General features: G+C 44.0%; 1 protein-coding gene across 3 annotated transcripts in view; it reads right to left on the minus strand.

Annotated features, from left to right (window-relative positions):
• The window catches only part of ENTPD3 (ectonucleoside triphosphate diphosphohydrolase 3), a 28,545-nt gene continuing 8,088 nt past the window's right edge, over positions 1–20,457 (minus strand). For 2 of the 3 annotated variants that reach the window (XM_083705897.1, XM_083705896.1), the window contains exons 4-11: positions 19,702–19,819; positions 14,143–14,293; positions 11,475–11,634; positions 8,759–8,989; positions 7,514–7,786; positions 6,847–6,957; positions 5,671–5,808; positions 1–260 (exon numbers count right to left, since the gene is read on the minus strand). In XM_083705897.1, coding sequence (XP_083562023.1) covers positions 27–260; positions 5,671–5,808; positions 6,847–6,957; positions 7,514–7,786; positions 8,759–8,989; positions 11,475–11,634; positions 14,143–14,293; positions 19,702–19,819 — 1,416 coding nt within the window. In that variant the 3' untranslated portion in view covers positions 1–26. The remainder of the gene's footprint in view (positions 261–5,670; positions 5,809–6,846; positions 6,958–7,513; positions 7,787–8,758; positions 8,990–11,474; positions 11,635–14,142; positions 14,294–19,701; positions 19,820–20,457) is intronic. The other variant, XM_083705898.1, reaches the window with a different exon arrangement.

Here is a 20,457-nt window from a genome sequence, read left to right on the forward strand (position 1 = left end):
TTCTGTTCTCTCTGTTATGAGCGTATTTATTCTACAGGAAACACGTGGTCGACATGACAGGCGTTCTTTCGCATGCGCGACACCACACACGAATACACAAGGAAGATGAGGCACAGTAACGCCACGGCTGTGAAAAAGAGGAGCAGCCCAGCAAACAGGGAGGGGCTCATGGGGGCCAAGATCATATTCCTCTCTGCCGGAATCATGTTGGTGAGGCTGAGCATGTAGCCTAGCGACCAGGCTATGCTGCTGTTATCGACCTGAAACACAGGAAAAGAACAGCAAATTAGACTCTTCAGATAATAAACCTCAGGGCCATTCTAGAAGATAGAAGATCTGCTTTTCCTATGTATTGTGGGTTGTTGTTTTTTAATATGACCAAAAAAGTTGCTATAAGAAATTAATAGCATATTTTCATACATTTGTGAATAGCAAAACTAGCATGTTGGGTGCATGTAGTAAAATGCCAGTTCACAAATATCTGTATGTGGAAGCAAATCTTCAGCAGATACAGTGGTACTTCGGGTTAAGTACTTAATTCGTTCCGGAGGTCCGTACTTAACCTGAAACTGTTCTTAACCTGAAGCACCACTTTAGCTAATGGGGCCTCCTGCCGCCGCTGTGCCGCCGGAGCACGATTTCTGTTCTCGTCCTGAAGCAAAGTTCTTAACCTGAAGCAATATTTCTGGGTTAACAGAGTCTGTAACCTGAAGCGTATGTAACCTGAAGCGTATGTAACCCGAGGTACCACTGTATACAGAGCCAGGGCTTTTTCGGCTGTGGCTCCGATCTGGTGGAACACTCTGTTACAAGAGACTAAGGCCCCTGCAAGACGGAGCTGTTCCACCAGGCCTTTGGCCAGGGCACAGCCTGACTCCCTCCTTTGGCAATCTTCACAGAACTCTAGCCCAATGGTTGCCATCAATTTGAATTGAATTAAATTTATAATGAAATGATTTTAGAATGTTGTATTATTTTGTTGTTGTTAGCTGCCCTGAGCCCGGCTTCGGCTGGGGAGGGCGGGATATAAATAAAATTATATTATTATTATTATTATTATTATTATTATTATTATTATTATTATTCCACCTCTTCCCATTCATTGCATCTTTTCATGTTAACTCCATCTGCATTCGCACACAGACACTGTTCTCAATGCTCTTGCTAAGAAGGAGTGGACAGATGGCACAAGTGGGACTATTGCATCCAATAATGAACCTGTGAAGAGGCTCTGAGTCAAACTGAAGATTTTATATGTGATATGAGAGGGTGCATGCACCTGAATCTTATTGCTGTATAATGTTACATGCTCAGCCTACTTGCTGAGACTCTGAACTAGCTCAAAGCTGAAGCTCAGACTGTCTGAAAGGTCAATTGTTGTTGTTGTTTAGTCGTTTAGTCGTGTCCGACTCTTTGTGACCCCCTGGACCAGAGCACGCCAGGCACTCCTGTTTTCCACCGCCTCCCGCAGTTTGGACAGACTCATGTTTGTAGCTTCGAGAACACTGTCCAACCATCTCGTCCTCTGCTGTCCCCTTCTCCTTGTGCCCTCCATCTTTCCCAACATCAGGGTCTTTTCCAGGGAGTCTTCTCTTCTCATGAGGTGGCCAAAGTATTGGAGCCTCAGCTTCAGGATCTGTCCTTCCAGTGAGCACTCAGGGCTGATTTCCTTAAGAATGGATAGGTTTGATCTTCTTTCAGTCCATGGGACTCTCAAGAGTCTCCTCCAGCACCAGAATTCAAAGGCATCAATTCTTTGGCGATCAGCCTTCTTTATGGTCCAGCTCTCACTTCCATACATCACTACTGGGAAAACCATGGCTTTAACTATACGGACCTTTGTTGGCACGGTGATGTCTCTGCTTTTTAAGACATTGTCTAGGTTTGCCATCGCCTTTCTCCCAAGGAGCAGGCGTCTTTTAATTTCGTGGCTGCTGTCACCATCTGCACTGATCTTGGAGCCCAAGAAAGTAAAATCTGTCACTGCCTTCATTTCTTCCCCTTCTATTTGCCAGGAGGTGATAGGCCCAGTGGCCATGATCTTCGTTTTTTGATGTTGAGCTTCAGACCATATTTTGTGCTCTCCTCTTTCACCCTCATTAAAAGGTTCTTTAATTCCTCCTCACTTTCTGCCATCAAGGTTGTGTCATCTGCATATCTGAGGTTGTTGATATTTCTTCCAGCAATCTTAATTCCTGCTTAGGATTCATCCAGCCCAGCCTTTTGCATGATGAATTCTGCATATAAGTTAAATAAGCAGGGAGACAATATACAGCCTTGCCGTACTCCTTTCCCAATTTTGAACCAATCAGTTGTTCCATATCCAGTTCTAACTGTAGCTTCTTGTCCCACATAGAGATTTCTCAGGAGACAGATGAGGTGATCAGGCACTCCCATTTCTTTAAGAACTTGCCATAGTTTGCTGTGGTTGACTCAGTCAAAGGCTTTTGCATAGTCAATGAAGCAGAAGTAGATGTCTTTCTGGAACTCTCTAGCTTTCTCCATAATCCAGCGCATGTTTGCAATTTGGTCTCTGGTTCCTCTGCCCCTTCGAAATCCAGCTTGCACTTCTGGGAGTTCTCGGTCCACATACTGCTTAAGCCTGCCTTGTAGAATTTTAAGCATAACCTTGCTAGCGTGTAAATTGAGTGCAATTGTACGGTAGTTGGAGCATTCTTTGGCACTGCCCTTCTTTGGGATTGGGATGTAGACTGATCTTCTCCAATCCTCTGGCCACTGCTGAGTTTTCCAAATTTGCTGGCATATTGAGTGTAGCACCTTAACAGCATCATCTTTTAATACCTTAAATAGTTCAGCTGAAATATCATCACTTCCACTGGCCTTGTTATTAGCAGTGCTTTCTAAGGCCCATTTGACTTCACTCTCCAGGATGTCTGGCTCAAGGTCAGCAACCACACTTCCTGGGGTATACGAGGCATCCATTTCTTTCTGGTATAGTTCCTCTGTGTATTCATGCCACCTCTTCTTGATGTCTTCTGCTTCTGGTAGATCCTTTCCACTTTTGTCTTTTAATATGGTAATCTTTGTACGAAATGTTCCTTTCATATCTCCAATTTTCTTGAACAGATCTCTGGTTTTTCCCATTCTATTGTTTTCCTTTATTTCTTTGCATTGCTCGTTTAAGAAGGCCTTCTTGTCTCTCTTTGCTATTTTTTGGAAATCTGCATTCAATTTCTTGTATCTTTCACTATCTCCCTCACATTTTGCTTGCCTTCTCCCTCCCGCTATTTGTAAGGCCTCGTTGGACAGCCACTTTGCTTTATTGCATTTCCCTTTCATTGGGATGGTTTTCGTTGCTGCCTCCTGTATAATGTTATGAGCCTCCATCCATAGTTCTTCAGGCATTCTGTCCACCAAATCTAAATCCTTGAAATCCTTCATGGATCCTTGAAATCCTTCATGGATCACTGCCTTGCCGTGGCGAAGGGGCTTGAATAACTCAGAGAAGCTAGGAGCTATGCCATGCAGGGCCACCCAAGATGGACAGGTCATAGTGGAGAGTTTTGACCAAACGTGCCGAGCAGGAACTGGCAAGCCACTCCAGTATCCCTGCCAAGAAAACTCCATGGACAAAGAAAGGTCAATAAGCCAACTAAAAAAATACTCTGGTTAATAATGTTTAAAACAAAATAATGTCAAGCAAGGATTTCCAAAACACGCTCTCCCTTGCCACCTCTTTTGACAATGCCAAGATATGTTGTAATAAGTTCTGGTCATAATATTTTGCTTCTGTAATCTGTTGCAAAATGCAGAGTAAAATTATTTTTTGCTGATTTTTTCCTATGTACTGTGTTGCTTCTTTTGTCAGATCTGCACACGTAGCGGTATTTCTGCAGGAAGGATGAGCAGTATCTTCTGTGCAGAGAGGCAGGGATTACTTGGCTAGCAGGACCATAGGTATTTAATGCTTTCCGAAAGAAAGCCGAATAGACGTTTTAGTCCAGACTGGCCCACTTCAAATGTATTGCGAAATCATGGTTTTCCTTTGCAACAGGTTCATGGGCTTTGTGCAGCCTGCTCCACTGTTCCCTCTGCCCAATTTAAAAAACAAAGACCATTTTAAAAATTAAATTTAATTTGCTGACTACTCACATATGATCCCTACCAGTGCTTTCTTCCTCTTTTTTCTTTTTTAATAGAAAAAAGTGCTAGCACCTGCCAGGAAGTTCTTAACGGCAAGCACCACACTTTTAACATTTGGAAAAAAAAAGGTGCCAGAACTGTATACCCTGAAGTACTTCCAAAAAATAGTACTGATCCCTAGGGCAATGCCAAAAGTTTTGGTGTCCCCCATTTGTCCATTAGTATACACTCATATACACACATAAATATACACACAGGTATATATTTACTGACCACTCCCAAGGGTCCCCTGCTCTGATGCCACACCGCACCTTTCGACGTGCAACCCATGGAGGGTTGGCCAAGGGTCAAGGCCTCCCCCTACTTGAAAAAAAACCTTAGCCACCACTTCAAAAAACCTCAAGCTGCCATCTAACAAAGTCCTGGAGGAGCATCATAGCTCAGTGTTAGAGCAGAGGGTCCCCAGCATCTCTGAATGGGGCTAGGAGAGAACCCTGACTCACATCCTGGAGAGTCAGTCTAAGCAATCCTAAATTAAGACGACAGATGCCTGGACTCTGAAAGCCAGCTTCCTATATCCCTAGTGGCTGGAAAAGTTTTACACATTACTTGGGAAGACCAGCAAGCTAATGCCAGTGTACTGGAAGAAGCAAAGATCAGCAGTGTCAAAGCAATGATTCCTCAACATCAACTTTGTTGGACTGGTCATGTTGTGCGGATGCCTGATGATCGTCTTCCAAAGCAGCTACAGTGGTACCTCGGGTTACATACGCTTCAGGTTACAGACTCTGCTAACCCAGAAATAATACCTCAGGTTAAGAACTTTGCTTCAGGATGAGAACAGAAATCGTGTTCCGGCGGTGCGGCGGCAGCGGGAGGCCCCATTAGCTAAAGTGGTGCTTCAGGTTAAGAACAGTTTCAGGTTAAGAACAGACCTCCGGAACGAATTAAGTACTTAACCCTAAGTACCACTATACTCTATTCCTGACTTAAGAATGGAAAGCGAAATACCAGGGGACAAGGAAAGAGGTTCAAAGACTCCCTCAAGGCAAATCTTAAAAAATGTAGTACAAATACCGACAATTGGGACTTTACCAAAGTTGTCATAGACTTTGAAGATGCTCGAACTCAGGACAAAAGGGAGGAACGTGCTAAGATGAAGACATGCTTGGCAAACCCTCACCGTGATCAACTCCTATCTGGAAACCTACATCCCCACTGTGGAAGAACATGTGGATCCAGAATTGACTTCCACATAACTTACAGACTCACTGTTAAGACTGTGCTCGTGGAAGACAATCTTACTCGGCTACAAGTGATCGCCAAAGAAGTAGTGGCTGGAGCAATTGTGTTCACAATAAAGTCAACTGTGTTCCAAATTTATTTTTAATTTTTGCAATGGTTAAGAAACATCTATTGACAACAGCTCTGAGTCCCTAACTTTGTTTTAATCTTTCAAGACTTCCACCCTTAAGACTCCCACCCTCAGACTTCCAAAGTCTTAACCTTTCAAGACTTCCACTATCTTTTGAGGGGGGGGGGTTGAGGGATGGAAGTTACACTTACTTCCTTCTGAAAGCGGATCTGTGGCCAAGTCTCTGCACTGAACTTATACCCATGTATAAGCAGGTAATAGATGTAGTTAGCTGAAAAGCAGTAAGATTTTGCGTAGATTTCATCAAATTTAGGTAGCATGTACGGAAGCTGAAAAACAAAAACGGTTACTCAAAACCAAATCAACATTAATATTTATTTCATTGGGGGAATTTCTACTCTGGCCTTCCGTTGTGATCGAGGTCATTAGGGCAGGTAAAGAAATGGTACTCTGAAAATCCAAGGCAAGACTCATGGTGTACGGTAATTAGCTGTGAATATGAGTTTGTCAAGGGAAAGAAATACAGCAAGGAAACAATATAAATGTGGAGATCTGCTCGGAACCAATCGTGCCAACTTGTTTTGAAGTGATATATATTATATTTCTAGAGGATACCTGTTAAAACATCTGCTAGAGAACTGTATTTTGGTTTTAGTTACCGTATTTTTCGCTCTATAAGACGCACCAGACCACAAGACGCACCTAGTTTTTGGAGGAGGAAAACAAGAAAAAAAAATATTCTGAATCTCAGAAGCCAGAACAGCAAGAGGGATCGCTACGCAGTGAAAGCAGCAATCCCTCTTGCTGTTCTGGCTTCTGGGATAGCTGCGCAGCCTGCATTCGCTCCATAAGACGCACACACATTTCCCCTTACTTTTTAGGAGGGAAAAAGTGAGTCTTATAGAGCAAAAAATACGGTATTTGTATAGAACTGAGTATGAGAATAATAGAATCATAGAATTGGAAGCGACACTAGTCCAACCCCCTCCAATGCAGGAATATTAGATTTTTGTTTTACCATTCTAACAATAAAAATAAAAAGCATGATCCAGCAACATTTAAACACTTGCATCTAGATAATTTGGCTAGATAATTCTCAGCATTAGGAACATGCTTCTGTTGTCAAGTTTCAGAGTCTGAATCTAAATTTTATGAAAAGCAAGACATATTTACTTGGAAGTAAGTCTCATGGTAAATAGTGGAAATTATTCACAGGAAAGTGTGCGTTGGAATGCAGCCTAAATAAATTTTGTCCTGTCATTTTTTCCCCTTAAGCATTCCGATGAATGAGAGTGTTTAGTTTTGCACAGGTATAGCAAACTTTTGTCAACAGTTCCCTTCTACGAGTTCAGAAGATTGATACAGACCTGATTCCAATTCTGTGAACATAATGTCCACATGCTTGAATTAAAATCAGCCAGTGAAAATTCTCCAGTTAAATTCAGAGCATTGACTGTGTAGTAAAATCCAGAAAAGGCCTATGGATTAAGGCAGGTAAAAGTTAGACCTCAACTGTGGTTTTAATTTTTTTTTCTTATTTATTTACTATTTTACAAAAACGAAAGCAGGACAGAAATGAAATGGGATACAATCTGTAAACACACAAACATGTGTATGTCTAGAAACATGATTCTAAACAATAGTTCACCAAATTTCCTTCAGAGCAAAACATGGGAAACAACAAATTGGGCTATTATCCTGCATGTTATTCCAGAAATTTCTTAATAAGACCCCTTTTCAATGAACATTTATTTTCTTGAAAACTCCTTATTTAGCTCTTATCTGGGAAATCAATATTCTCTAAGTTCCCTCCCCTGTTCATCCAATAATAGCAACCAACTTTTCAACTTATCTCTTTTTCAACTTACCTCTTAATCACACATAACATGATTATTTCGGGGAATTCAGATAAGCGATATCCTGTAATTTCTTGAATAGTTTCCAGTTGTAAAGAAATGCTGACTACACAACTACACATACATACACACATACACAGATGAACAGCACAATAAGCACCAGGCAAATAAAACGTACCACAAAGTTCCCTTTAACCTTTGGCTGATAGACGCCATTAAACGAACAGTCTTCCTTCCCCCTGCAACTTGCGAAATCAAATAACTTGGATACGGCTTCCCTGCAAAGAGCTGGATCTCCACTTCCAGTGACATTTACAAGCTGGTCTGGGTTGTCGTTCTCTGGCCTTAGAAATGCCGTGCAGAGGCTGCCGTACAAGTATTTTGTGGTTACAACAGTTTTATAATTCCGAGGATAGCATGGGTTATTGATCCTGGATTTATCACCTGAGTTCTGGCAGTTGACAAACAATAAACAAACGAGAAGGTTTTAAACAGGAGGGATAATTTCGACAGGAGTTATTGTTACAGGCAACGTCACTAAAATAGGCCGTATGTTTTGCAATTTTCCCTTTCCAACATGCATCCATAAAGGGAGGCAGCTTTGCAGTAGAAAAACCTCCTCCAATGCTTCTCTGAATTCCACCTTTCTGAAGTTGCTTTGGCTTAATAAAAACCACTGGGTTTTGGTTACATCAGCTTTTGACTTCCTCTGTTTTCTAGTCTCTCCATCTTCCCCTGTGGCCAGTAACTCGGACTGATATAACTTAGATTGTCATCGCTTTTTTTTCTTTTTCTTTTTTTGTGTGTTGTCTTAAAAAAATTCAACCATTCCTAAAATGACTTTTGGGCACGTCCCACTTTTTACTTTTTGAAAGAAGACTGCTGATTGAATCTCCACTGCTCCAGGCTTTTTGTTATGAGAAAATGGCAAACAAGCCATGCAAACTGTTATGTACTGAAGTTCTCACCCTGGGCCAGCAGGGGGATACTGTAGGTAGTTATGCAAATGAAGGATCGAAAGTGACGTTCAGTGATTGGATAGTTTTAGCAGGGGGATACTGTAGATAGTTATGCAAATGAAGGGTCGAAAGTGACGTTCAGTGATTGGATAGTTTTAGCAGGGGGATGCTGTAGATAGTTATGCAAATGAAGGATCGAAAGTGACATTCAGTGATTGGATAGTTTTAGAAAGTTGCTACAGTAATGTTGTACTGGAGCTCTATATAAGCAGGCTGACTGAGCCCTTCAGTTCAGTTCTGTTCTGGCCTCTGAATAAAGAAGAGCTGTTTGAAGAATCGCTGTGTCGTCTGATATGTTCACCCACAACTTAACACAAACTGTTTGTTCCACCACTGAACTCTGTACCCTTCTCTGCATTCAAGAAGCAGACCGTCCTAGCAGAAGAGCATTCCCTCAGCCGTACCTGTAGTATTGATGCCAGCAGTTTTTTCTCTGCTTCATCTCTCCCGTAACACTGGAAGCTGTGCGTGTACACGCTGTATTCATAGCCGTACAGCTGCACTGGCAGCGTGCTGTTGGTCGTGTCGCCGGTCTCATCGGGGATGAACGATATTTGGGTGGAGGCCCCTCCTAAATCGAGGGCACCCGTGGTCTCTGCTCCGTGGGGATGGACCCAGGCCCTCCAAAGGTTTCTCTGGAAAAGAAGAAGGTAGATTTTGTTATGTACTGAAGTTCTCACCCTGGGCCAGCAGGGGGATACTGTAGATAGTTATGCAAATGAAGGATCAAAAATGACGTTCAGTGATTGGATAGTTTGTATGCAAATGAAGGATTGAAAGTGACTTTCAGTGATTGGATAGTTTTAGAAAGTTGTTACAGTAACAAGGTACTGGAGCTCTATATAAGCAGGCTGAGTGAGGCCTTCAGTTCAGTTCTGTTCCAGCTTACAAATAAAGAGCTGCTTGGAAGAATTGCTGTATCGTCTGATATGTTTGCCCACACTTAACAGATTGGACATCCCGGGCCACCATGGGGCTCTGCTCTCCTGTCTAAACTTCCCTTCTGAGCTTACAGGGCGTCACGAAACTGTGCTGAGATCGATGCAGAAAGCGCTCCCCAGATCGCCTGTGGGAGCCATATAAATCAGAATGTTCTTCCAAAGAATGAAGCCAAAGAAGTAGCAAGATGCTGTCACAACAAGAGTGTGGAATAGTATAGTTCACCCTACGTACATTTGATCAGGGTGGTTGGGGCGCCACCAGTTTCACTTAGGAAAATATGCCAACCAGGCCTGTATCGCGAGCCAAATGTGTAGGCAAAGATGTTCAGCCCGTGCACAGTCAGCACCACAATACTGAAACCAACAGGACGGGCCAGTTCCAGGTTTGAGGGGGCATTGGGCAAAGTGTGGGGGCCCTGGCAAGCTTACCTGGCCATAAAACAATGAACAGGGTGATCGTACAATGACTACTCCAACCGACACAATATAATATCACCAAGGAAACTGGTGATGAAAGCAAACAATAGACGTCCATAGAAATGGCAAAAGCAGTTTATTTCCCAAACTGTATTTTTCGCTCTATAAGACGCACCAGACCACAAGACACAGCTAGTTTTTGGAGGAGGAAAACAAGAAAAAAAATATTCTGAATCTCAGACGCCAGAACAGCAAGAGGGATCCCTGCACAGTGAAAGCAGCAATCCCTCTTGCTGTTCTGGCTTCTGGGATAGCTGCGCAGCCTGCAATCGCTCCATAAGACGTACACACATTCCCCCTTACTTTTTAGGAGGGGAAAAAGTGAGTCTTATAGAGCAAAAAATACGGTAGATTTTATCTTGAACAACTGCAAATGCAGTAAATGAAGAGTTCACTTATGATATATCAGTGGTTCAGTGCTCATTTCTTCTCTTTCCAAAATAGGTTTTATCTTGAACAATTGCAAACGCAGTAATGAAGAGTCCACTTGTGATATACCAGTGGTTGAGTCTTCGATGTTGTTCTGGTAATCAGAAGTTTCATCTCTAAAGAATGCTCTGACATTGCGATGTGAGTGGCACTGTGGTCTAAACCACCGAGTCTCTCGGACTTGCCGATCAGAAGGTTGGCGGTTTGAATCAGCGCAACGGGGTGAGCTCCCGTTGCCAGGGGCATAGGAAGGGGAGCGGTGGGGGCAGTTTGCCCCAGGTGTCATCCCAGGGGGGTGCGACAAAATCCCCCCAGGGCAGATCACCGCCGCACCGATTGCACCCCCGGCGGATTGCCGCAGCAACAATCAGCCCCCTCTGAGGGGACCACCGCCACATCAATCATCATCCCCCCGGCGGACCGTCGCTGCGCCAATCGGACAAACGCCAGCTTCCTCGGCCTTCGACGACATCTGAAGGCAGCTCTGTATAGGGAAGTTTTTAGTGTTTCATTATGCTATTATTATTATTATTATTATTATTATTATTATTATTATTTATACCCCGCCCATGTGGCTGGGTTTCCCCAGCCACTCTGGGCAGCTTCCAGCAAAATATAAAAAATAATAAAATGTCAAATGTTTAAAACTCCCTGACAGTCTGCAGGCAGGTAGGGTCTCAACCGGCGTACCAGATGGAATTTATAGACAGCTGCCCTGGACACAGAATTGACCTGTGCCTCCATGGACAGCTGTAAGTCCAAAATGACTCCCAGGCTGCGCACCTAGTCCTTCAGTGGCACAGTTACCCCATTCAGGACCAGGGAGTCCCCCACACCTGCCCGTCCCCTGTTTCCCCAAAACAGTACTTCTGCCTATATTTGTTGGAAGCTGCCCAGAGTTGCTGGGGCAACTGAGTCAGATGGGCGAGGTACAACAACAACAACAACAACAACAACAACAACTTTAAATGGGTGTTGTAATTTTAAGAACATGACTCAATGTCATCCCCTTATATGATGTTTTATGCCTTTAACAGGAGAGACCAGTTTGCTAGGTAAAACAAAAGACTAATTCAAGGCAGGAACCTTTGCTATAAAGATAATCTTAGTACTACAACCACAGTTTTAGGTGGTTGTATATTTATATATGCATACATCGTACCACAATCTTCCCTTTCCTGGAGGTTATGCTAATCTCAGCGTACATCCGTTCAAACACTAGCAACTCATCAAAGAATAGTATGCGATAAAACATGCAGATTTTTCCACGCACCTCCAAGAAATTGCCCATTAAATAGTTGGCTGTTATCCATCCGTACACCCCTTCCTCTTGCCCGGTTATGATTTGAGTGCCCCTAAATTCAAAGGGCAGGTCTGCGAAGTACTTTTGAATGCTCCGAAGGACTTCATGGGCCGCTGATTCATTTTGCAACCTAAGCAAGTCACAAGAATACAAAACGCTGAGTGGCCGAAAGGAGACGTTTGCCCTTCGTCGTCTGCCAAAACTAGTGACTAGACTTGGCAAGTCAAGGGTTGATTCATACATGCATGCATGTACATCACTTAATTATTCAACTCTGGATGGTCCAGGGAAATATGTGGGCTGCTTTCATGGGAAAATACCAGGTCCAAAATGATAGCAGGGGATATGAATGTTCTACTTGTAGTGATCACTTTGTGCCGGCTGGTCCACACATCAATAGTCAATGCTCTGGTTTGCACATTACAGTAAAGGTAAAGACTGTTAGGTCCAGTCGTGACCGACTTTGGGGTTGCGGCGCTCATCTCGCTCTGTAGGCCAAGGGAGCCAGTGTACAGCTTCTGGGTCATGTGGCCAGCAGAACTAAGCCGCTTCTGGTGAACCAGAGCAGGGCACAGAAACGCCGTTTACCTTCCCGCCGGAGCAGTACGTATTTATCTACTTGCACTTTGACGTGCTTTCGAACTGCTAGGTGGGCAGGAGCAGGGACCGAGCAACGGGAGCTCACCCCGTCACTGGGATTTGAACCGCCGACCTTCTGATCGGCAAGTCCTAGGTTCCGTGGTTTAACCCACAGCGGTAGTTAATGACTTACCATGAATGTGCATATTTGGGCTGTGAGTCCCCTTGCCACTCACGCAGAGAGAAAACAAACCATGAATTCTGGTTTAGCTGAACAACACATCATCAGTTGTTTTGAACCCCCCCCCCCAAAAAAAAAGAAGTCCTACAATCAGTATGCCAAAAAACTAACCATGGCTATAGATTGGGGTTTGTTGGGAGCATCTAAGTTCTGGTTTATGAATCCTGGTTTATATGTGATGCTAGCCAAAGATCATGGTTTGTTTTCTTTTCTATTATTATTATTATTATTATTATTATTATTATTATTATTATTATTATCCCCACCACCGAGACCACAGAGAGGACTGTGTGTCATGAGGGGCAGAGCCTCCATCTCTGAGGTTGTCCCCCCCTCAATCTCCAGGTTGCAGATTCTACCATTCTGCTTGTCTCGGTCATGGTCTCCTGAACTCGGCCCCCAGCTGTTTTGGGACTACAGTTCCCATCATCTCTTGCTAGCTAGGGATGATGGGAGTTGTAGTCCGAAAACAGCTTTGGGAAACCCTGGTCTAAGTAACGAACATCAGCATAGCCTGAATTGTGCCAAAATGCTTCAGGGAATGGGTGCCAAGCAAAACCACACCAGGAAAAAAAATATGCTGTGCATCTTATTTATACGGATTAATCACTGGTGTGTTTTTAGTATAATCTATGTGCCCTTGCCGCGGGACCACATTCATCCAGTGCTTTACCAACTGCACTGGCTCCCGGTATACAGGGTCAGGTTTAAGGTGCTGGTTTTAACCTTTAAAGCCCTATACGGCCTAGGACCCTCATACTTATGGGACCACCTCTCTTGGTATGCCCCGCGAAGGACCTTACGGTCCACAAATAATAATATCTTGGAGGTCCCGGGCCTCAAGGAAGTTAAACTGGCTGAACCAGGGCCAAGGACTTTTCGGCTTTGGCCCCAGCTTGGTGGAAAACTCTACCGCAGGAGACCAGGGCCCTGGGGGACTTGACATCTTTCTGCAGGGCCTGCAAGACGGAGTTGTTCCGCCTGGGCTTTGTTCTGGACCCAGTTTGACCCCTTTCTATGGGACCCTGTAAGTTACCTCTTTGGCCCTTTAATCGGCTCATGTGGGACCAACAGGGATACTGTAGCTGGTCCTGATGAATACTTGAGGTTCCTCACCCCTATGTTGTAATTTGTGGGCAATCATTTAATTTTATCCTGATTCTAATTTTTAAGCTGTATTTTAATCAATTGTTTGATTGTGTTTTAATGTATTTGATGTTAGCCACCCTGAGCCCAGTCTTGGCCGGGGGGGGGGGCGGGTTATAAATAAAAATTTACTTACTTACTTACTTACATTGGCCGTTATCTATACTATTTGTCAACACTTAAAAGAAAAATCTGTGCACGCACAAAGGATTTTATACAACCACTGGCACATGCACAACAACAAGTGCAGGCTGTTGTCAGGTTTGCAACATGGGCCAAGCCCCCACTCTCTCCCTCCTCCCTGGTTGTGGCAGCCCATGGCACAAAGTCCTTGTTTGCCCCCTCCCCCCAAGATTACACATTTATTACAAAATATTCAGGAACACTCCAATCTGGGATCAACTGTCTTCTACAAGGCAGTCAATAGTCACAACAAGTTGAATCTGAGGGAAGATTCTACTCACCAGCAATACCCCCTGGGAAAATCCAAATCCCTCTTTGGTTTATGGGCGTTGTCTTAACATGCTCATATCTATTAATCCCCATAGACTGATAGGTTTTAAGGCGAGGATGAGAAGACTTCATGAATAATTTCCCCCGGTTTTATCCACTTAACAATGGACAAAACGATACACACAACACATCAGCGTCTGCTGTGGTTTCCAACCATACCTCAGAAGTCTCATGCCGGCTGTGGCTCCCAGGTAGACAGGTGTGGTCGTATGTAAGTGCAATGGAATTTTCTCCTTTACTTTATTCATGCAATCATTAATGGGCTTAGCAATTTCTTGAGGGTTGCTCGCATAGCTGGATATCCCAGGACCTAGGAGAAGGGGGTTAATGGATTCAGTTTTGTTACTCACCAAGACTTTTACTATTCCGCTCTATCTTTAAGCTAGTATCATTCTGAGCACTTTTGTTTCTTTATTTGGAAAGCAAATAAATAAAGTTAGTAAGTAAATAGTGTGTAGGAACACTTGAACATTACAGTGACCATAGAACCATAGAATTCTAGATGCAGAGAAGGCCTTTGACAACGTTTAATGGACGTTCATGAAAAAAACTATTGGGATTATGAACTTTGGAAAGTCATTTCTTAGAGAAATTGATGCAATTTATTCTGACCAACAGACAATGCTGATAGTAAACAATGTCATAAGAGGAAAATCTAAAATAATGAAAGGGACGAGACAGGGATGTCCCCTGTCACCATTATTGTTTATTAGTTTTAGAGACCCTGGCTAGAAGCATAAGATCAGATGAAAAAATAAAAGGGATAGCAGTAAGTTATAAAGCATATAAGCTAAAGGCATTTGCAGATGACCTTATGTAGAAGACCCTTTGACTAGTATACCGAAAATATTCTTAAGTTTGGAAAAGTAGCAGCTTTTAAATTAAACAAAAGTAAAACGAAAGTATTGGTGAAAAATGTGATGGAGCAATATAAAAAAGACCCACAACAAGTAACAGAACTGACAATTGAGAAGAAAGTTAAGTATTTAGGAGTATGGATAACAGCTAAGAATATAAATATTTTTAAAGATGGAACCATAGAAGTGTCGAGTTGGAAGGGGCCCATAGGGTCACCTCAAGTCATTTTATTACTGTCAATGACCAATATCAAGCCTAGGGTCATCTTGTCCCAAATAATGCACAATCAAATATATAAGATGTTGGAAGTATGCAAGAAGTGTCATGTGTCATGTGTCATGTTTCATGTTTCAGGCAGGCTTCATTCCTCCATGCTGTGCCCCAGTCCACGGGATTTCAACTGGTGGATTGTAAAGCTTATCCCTGTTCCTCCCAGTGGCATAGCATGGGTTGCCAGTGGCCCGGGCCACACAGAGGCAGAAGGGAGGGGAATGGAGGGAGTACGCATGCACATTCAGCTGCCTAATGGCACCTGCGTCACCCAGGAGATCACAGCCTGAGAGATAAGAAAAGGCAACCTGTTCCATTGTCTGGAGAGTTCACTTCCTGGTTTGCATGGAGAAGCCGTTTTCAATGGAGACCAGCATCTAATCATTTCTGTTTCAAATTATAATTGCTTTAATTCATTCCTATGTAAACCACTTAGTGAGGTGTATTATTATTTTTACCCTACAAGTAGCACATTACATTCCTAAAATAAGAACCTAAAATAAAAGGGGGTGTGTCTTTCTGTAGCTACTTTTCCTCCACCCACATGTGTCATTTACAGCAGTATAACAGCTCTGGCTGATGAAACTGAAACCTAATATCCATTTTGGCCTGGGATAAATCCAGATGGGTGGCCCTTAAAAGTTAAAAACACATAAGCACATAAGCAACCAGGGTGAGAATTTTGCTTCAGATTTAAATAGATAGATTATGCCGAAATGGCAAAAATGACCAGAAGAATCAGAAGTCCGGAAGACCAAAATTTTAATAAAGAATGGGGGAAATATATAATTTATCTTTAAAACCACTGTAAACAGTTAAAATTGTTAGTAGGATTGGAATAGCACCTGTGGTTTAATGGTGAATGTTGGATATAATGGAGATGTAAAAGATTTGGATTCTTATAAAAGATGCAGGAGGAAATGACTAACAATAGGACCCACAAAGGGGAGGAGGGAAGTCCAGGAGATTCTGTGGGATCTATGTTGTAAGTTAGATATGTAATTGTAAAACTGTAATTTTTTGCTTCAGATTACAGCAGAGCCGAAATGATCCTGCCTTTAGTTAGTTTTTTTAAAAAACCAAACCAATCCCACAAAGCCCATAATTTTCAGACGGGATTCTATTTGCAGGCTTCGGTTCCTATATATATTTCTATTCCTGTAGTACAAGAAGCTTGGAAAGAACTTCAAATGCTCTTTCTGAAATGACACGACCTAATTGCATGCATGAAAGGATTTGCTCAGGAGTTTGTACCCATCAATTGAAAATCTCACTTTGCTGAACAGCAACCTGGGAGGCACTGTGGGTTAAACCACAGAGCCTAGGGCTTGCCGATCAGAAGGTCGGTGGTTCGAATCCCCGTGACGGGGTGAGCTCCCATTGCTCGGTCCCTGCTCCTGCCAACCTAGCAGTTCGAAAGCACGTCAAAGTGCAAGTAGATAAATAGGTACCACTCTGGCGGGAAGGTAAACAGCGTTTCCGTGCGCTGCTCTGGTTCGCCAGAAGCGGCTTAGTCATGCTGGCCACATGACCCAGAAGTGTACGGTGGCTCCCTCGGCCAGTAAAGCGAGATGAGCGCCACAACCCCAGAGTCGGCCATGACTGGACCTAACGGTCAGGGGTCCCTTTACCTTTACCTTTTAACCTTTGATTAAAAGAGTCTGTGCCTCAAAAGAGAAGGAGAGGGAAACCGTGATCCATGCAGAGAAAATCCCATGGTTTAAGCAAAATTTAAAGCCTAGGTAGGCACTATCTTGTAGGAAATAACAATGAAAGGGTTAGTCATGAGATACAGCGAGTTAGCGTTCGTGTTGAAGCAGGCGACCTCGAGAGTCAACCTTACTCAGATTAACCGACCTCACAGGGGCGTTGTGAGAATTAGGGAACAAAGAAAGGGAAGAACCCTGGCACTCTTTGGAGTTATAGTGGATTTAAAAATGAACGTAAGAAGAGGCTGCGGGATCAGGCCAATGGAGCATCTAGTTCAGGATTCTGTTTGCAGAAGCCAAACAGATACCCAGGGAAAACCTGCAAAAAAAGGATTCAAGCACGAGAGAACTGTCCCCTCCTGCTGTTTTCAGCCACATGCCTTCATATGCAATGACCATCATCGTTCTTCTAACATCGTTGTTCTAATCCAGAATGCGGCAGCTAGACTGGTGACTGGGGGCAGCCGCCGGGACCACATAACCCCGGTCCTGAGAGATCTGCATTGGCTCCCAGTACGTTTCCAAGCACAATTCAAAGTGTTGGTGCTGACCCTTAAAGCTCTAAACCGCCTCGGTCCTGTATACCTGAAGGAGCGTCTCCACTCCCCATCGTTCAACCCAGACACTGAGATCCAGTGCTGAGGGCCTTCTGGCAGTTCCCTCTTTGCGCGAAGCAAAGCTACAGGGAACCAGGCAGAGGGCCTTCTCGGTAGTGGCACCCGCCCTGTGGAACGCCCTCCCTTCCGATGTGAAGGAAATAAGCAGCTATCTTCTCTTTAAAAGACATCTGAAGGCAGCCCTGTTTAGCGAAGTTTTTAATATTTAATGCTGTAGTGTTTTTAACACTTGATTGGAAGCCGCCCAGAGTGGCTGGGGAAACTCAGCTAGATGAGCAGGGTATAAATAATAAATTATTATTATTATTATTATTATTATTATTATTATTATTATTATTATTATTATTAATTAGCCTAATTGTCTTAGGTGTGCATACACACAAGCATTCGCACCCACAGGAACAAGCTGCCACCGCAGTTTCCATTAAACCGGGGCAGCAGAGAATGCAGATGATTTCGATCTGCCGCTGCCACTGCCGTCCCCGCTTGCTAATCTGTCACATTTTGAAATGCCACAGGCATGCAAATGGCAAGTCGTGCACGATTTCCACCCTACTACATGACGCACCAACTTCCCACGCCCATTTGGAACAGCAAAACCTGTCCCTGAGTCATTTGCCCAGCCAATACCTCCCCACTGAGAAGCCCGCCCCAATACAAGAAGGCTGCTTCAGTTGCTTTGCCTGCCATTGTATATTGATTTATAGTCGTGGCAGGCAAATTCAGCCACTAGTTCCTTAATTTGGGGGTTTATTGTTGCATTTCATTCACTTATTGTGTAAAGTGCTGTGATGTAAAGTGCTGTGATAATGAAAAATAAAATAAAAATAATTCATTGAAAGCATTATCATACCCCTTTAAACAGTCATGGCTTCACCCAAAGAAAACCTGGAAACTGTTGTGTGCTGTTGTTAATTGAATTTATATACCGCCCTATACCCGGAGGTCTCAGAGCGGTTCACAGACAAAATCACAACATATATAATCAGAATAAAAACAACAACCCAATAACATCCCCCCAGAAAAGGGGGTATAGGGTTTTAAAAGGGTATAGGATGTCAAACAGATCAACCAAAGGCCTGGTTAGAAAGGAATGTTTTTCCCTGGCACCTAAAGGTGTATAATGAAGGAACCAGGCAAACTTCCCTGGGGAGAGCATTCCACAGATGGGGAGCCACTGCAGAGAAGGCCCTGTTCTTGTGTTGCCACCCTCTGCACCTCTCGAGGAGGGGGCACACAAGAAGGGCCTCAGAAGATGATCTCAGGGTCCGGATAGGTTCATATGAAAAGAGGCAGTCCTTGGGCTACTGCTGTCCTGAGTCATTTAAGGCTTTATAGGTCAAAACCAGCACTTTGAATTGGGCCCGAAAATTCATTGGTAGCCAGTGCAGTCAGACCAGGATCAGTGTAATATGCTCAAACTGTCTTGCTCCACTGAGCAACCTGGCCACTGAATTCTGCACTAGCTGAAGTTTCTGAACCGTCTTCAGAGGAAGCCCTGCATATAACGCATTGCAGTAATCTAACCTTGAAGTTACCAGAGCATAGACAACAGCAGTTAGGCTATCCCTGCTAAGGCTGCTGCAAGTACTTAAAGGGAAAGGGACCCCTGACCATTAGGTCCTGTATTGGCCGACTCTGGGGTTGCGGCGCTCATCTCGCTTTACTGGCCGAGGGAGCCGGCGTACAGCTTCCAGGTCATGTGGCCAGCATGACTAAGCCGCTTCTGGTGAATCAGAGCAGCGCACGGAAACACCGTTTACCTTCCTGCTGGAGCGGTAGCTATTTATCTACTTGCACTTTGATGTGCTTTCGAACTGCTAGGTGGGCAGGAGCAGGAACCGAGCAACGGGAGCTCACCCTGTCGTGGGGATTCGAACCGCCGATCTTCTGATCGGCAAGTTCTAGGCTCTGTGGTTTAACCCACAGCACCACCCGCATCCCAGTACTTAGGGGGCTACTATTCCCTTCACCGAGCTACAAATCTCTCTTCCCAGGGGACTCTGGGAATTGTAGTTCTGTGAGGGGAACAGGAGTCTCCAAGCATCAGTCGGCAACCTTAACCAACTACAGTTTCCAGGACTCTTTGGGGAAAGCCATGCTTGTTTAAAGTGGAATGATGATGCTCTTAATGGACAGTGTATTAGGGGTTTCAAACACAGAAGCTGCCGTTTCTCTTCCTGCCCCCCTCCTTCACCCAACTCATACATTCCGTCCTTGGTATTTGTTTCAGGGCCACCCCAAAATCCACATTCCCTCCTCACCTTTCACATTGCACTTGAAGGTCTGGCTCACGACTCCCGTGTTGTTTTCTTTCTCTGCCGGCCATTCATATACGTAGACAGTCGTCCGAGATGATCCTGCATCAAGCACTATTCCATACTTGGTGGTGGGAGCGGGGGGGGGGAAAGTTATAGATTAGAAGACAAGCATGGTTTCTTGTTGGAAACAATCAAAGAAAATACAAGCGTTAGAAAAGTAGCCCAAGTCCCTAAGAGACACTTTTTGTATTAAGCTAGAGTGATTTCTTTCCTCCTTCCTTCCTTCCTTCCTTCCTTCCTTCCTTCCTTCCTTCCTTCCTTCTTCTCTTTCTTTCTTTCTTTCTTTCTTTCTTAGTGATTTCTGGCTTCTTCTTTTCTTTGAACAGCTGTTTCCCTATGGGCCGGCTCTACCATTGGGCAGAGTGATGGAGCCGCCTCAGGCGGCAGATGCCGTGGGGCGGCAGCAGTCGCTCCTGCCTCCAACCCCTCTCCCTGGCCATTCCCATTCTCTTGAGCTTGCTTCTCCTACCTGTTCCTTCCCACTCGCAGTTGAGAGACGGAAGGATAATACTGTGGGCATGTCCAAACTGGTAGGGCAAGTAGGCAGCTACACCCATCGGGTCCCAATCCTGCCTCAAGGAAAACAGAGGCAGCCAAGATATGTTTCTTCAAGAGGAGCTTTCAAGTGGGAAGCCTTCAGCCTTTGGGCATGTAACTGTCCAGAGATCTTCTTAATAAGGATCTCACCCTCTTATGTAA

This window comes from Podarcis gaigeae (genome assembly GCF_964106915.1).
Source record: "Podarcis gaigeae genome assembly, chromosome: 12".
NCBI classification, from domain to species: domain Eukaryota; kingdom Metazoa; phylum Chordata; class Lepidosauria; order Squamata; family Lacertidae; genus Podarcis; species Podarcis gaigeae.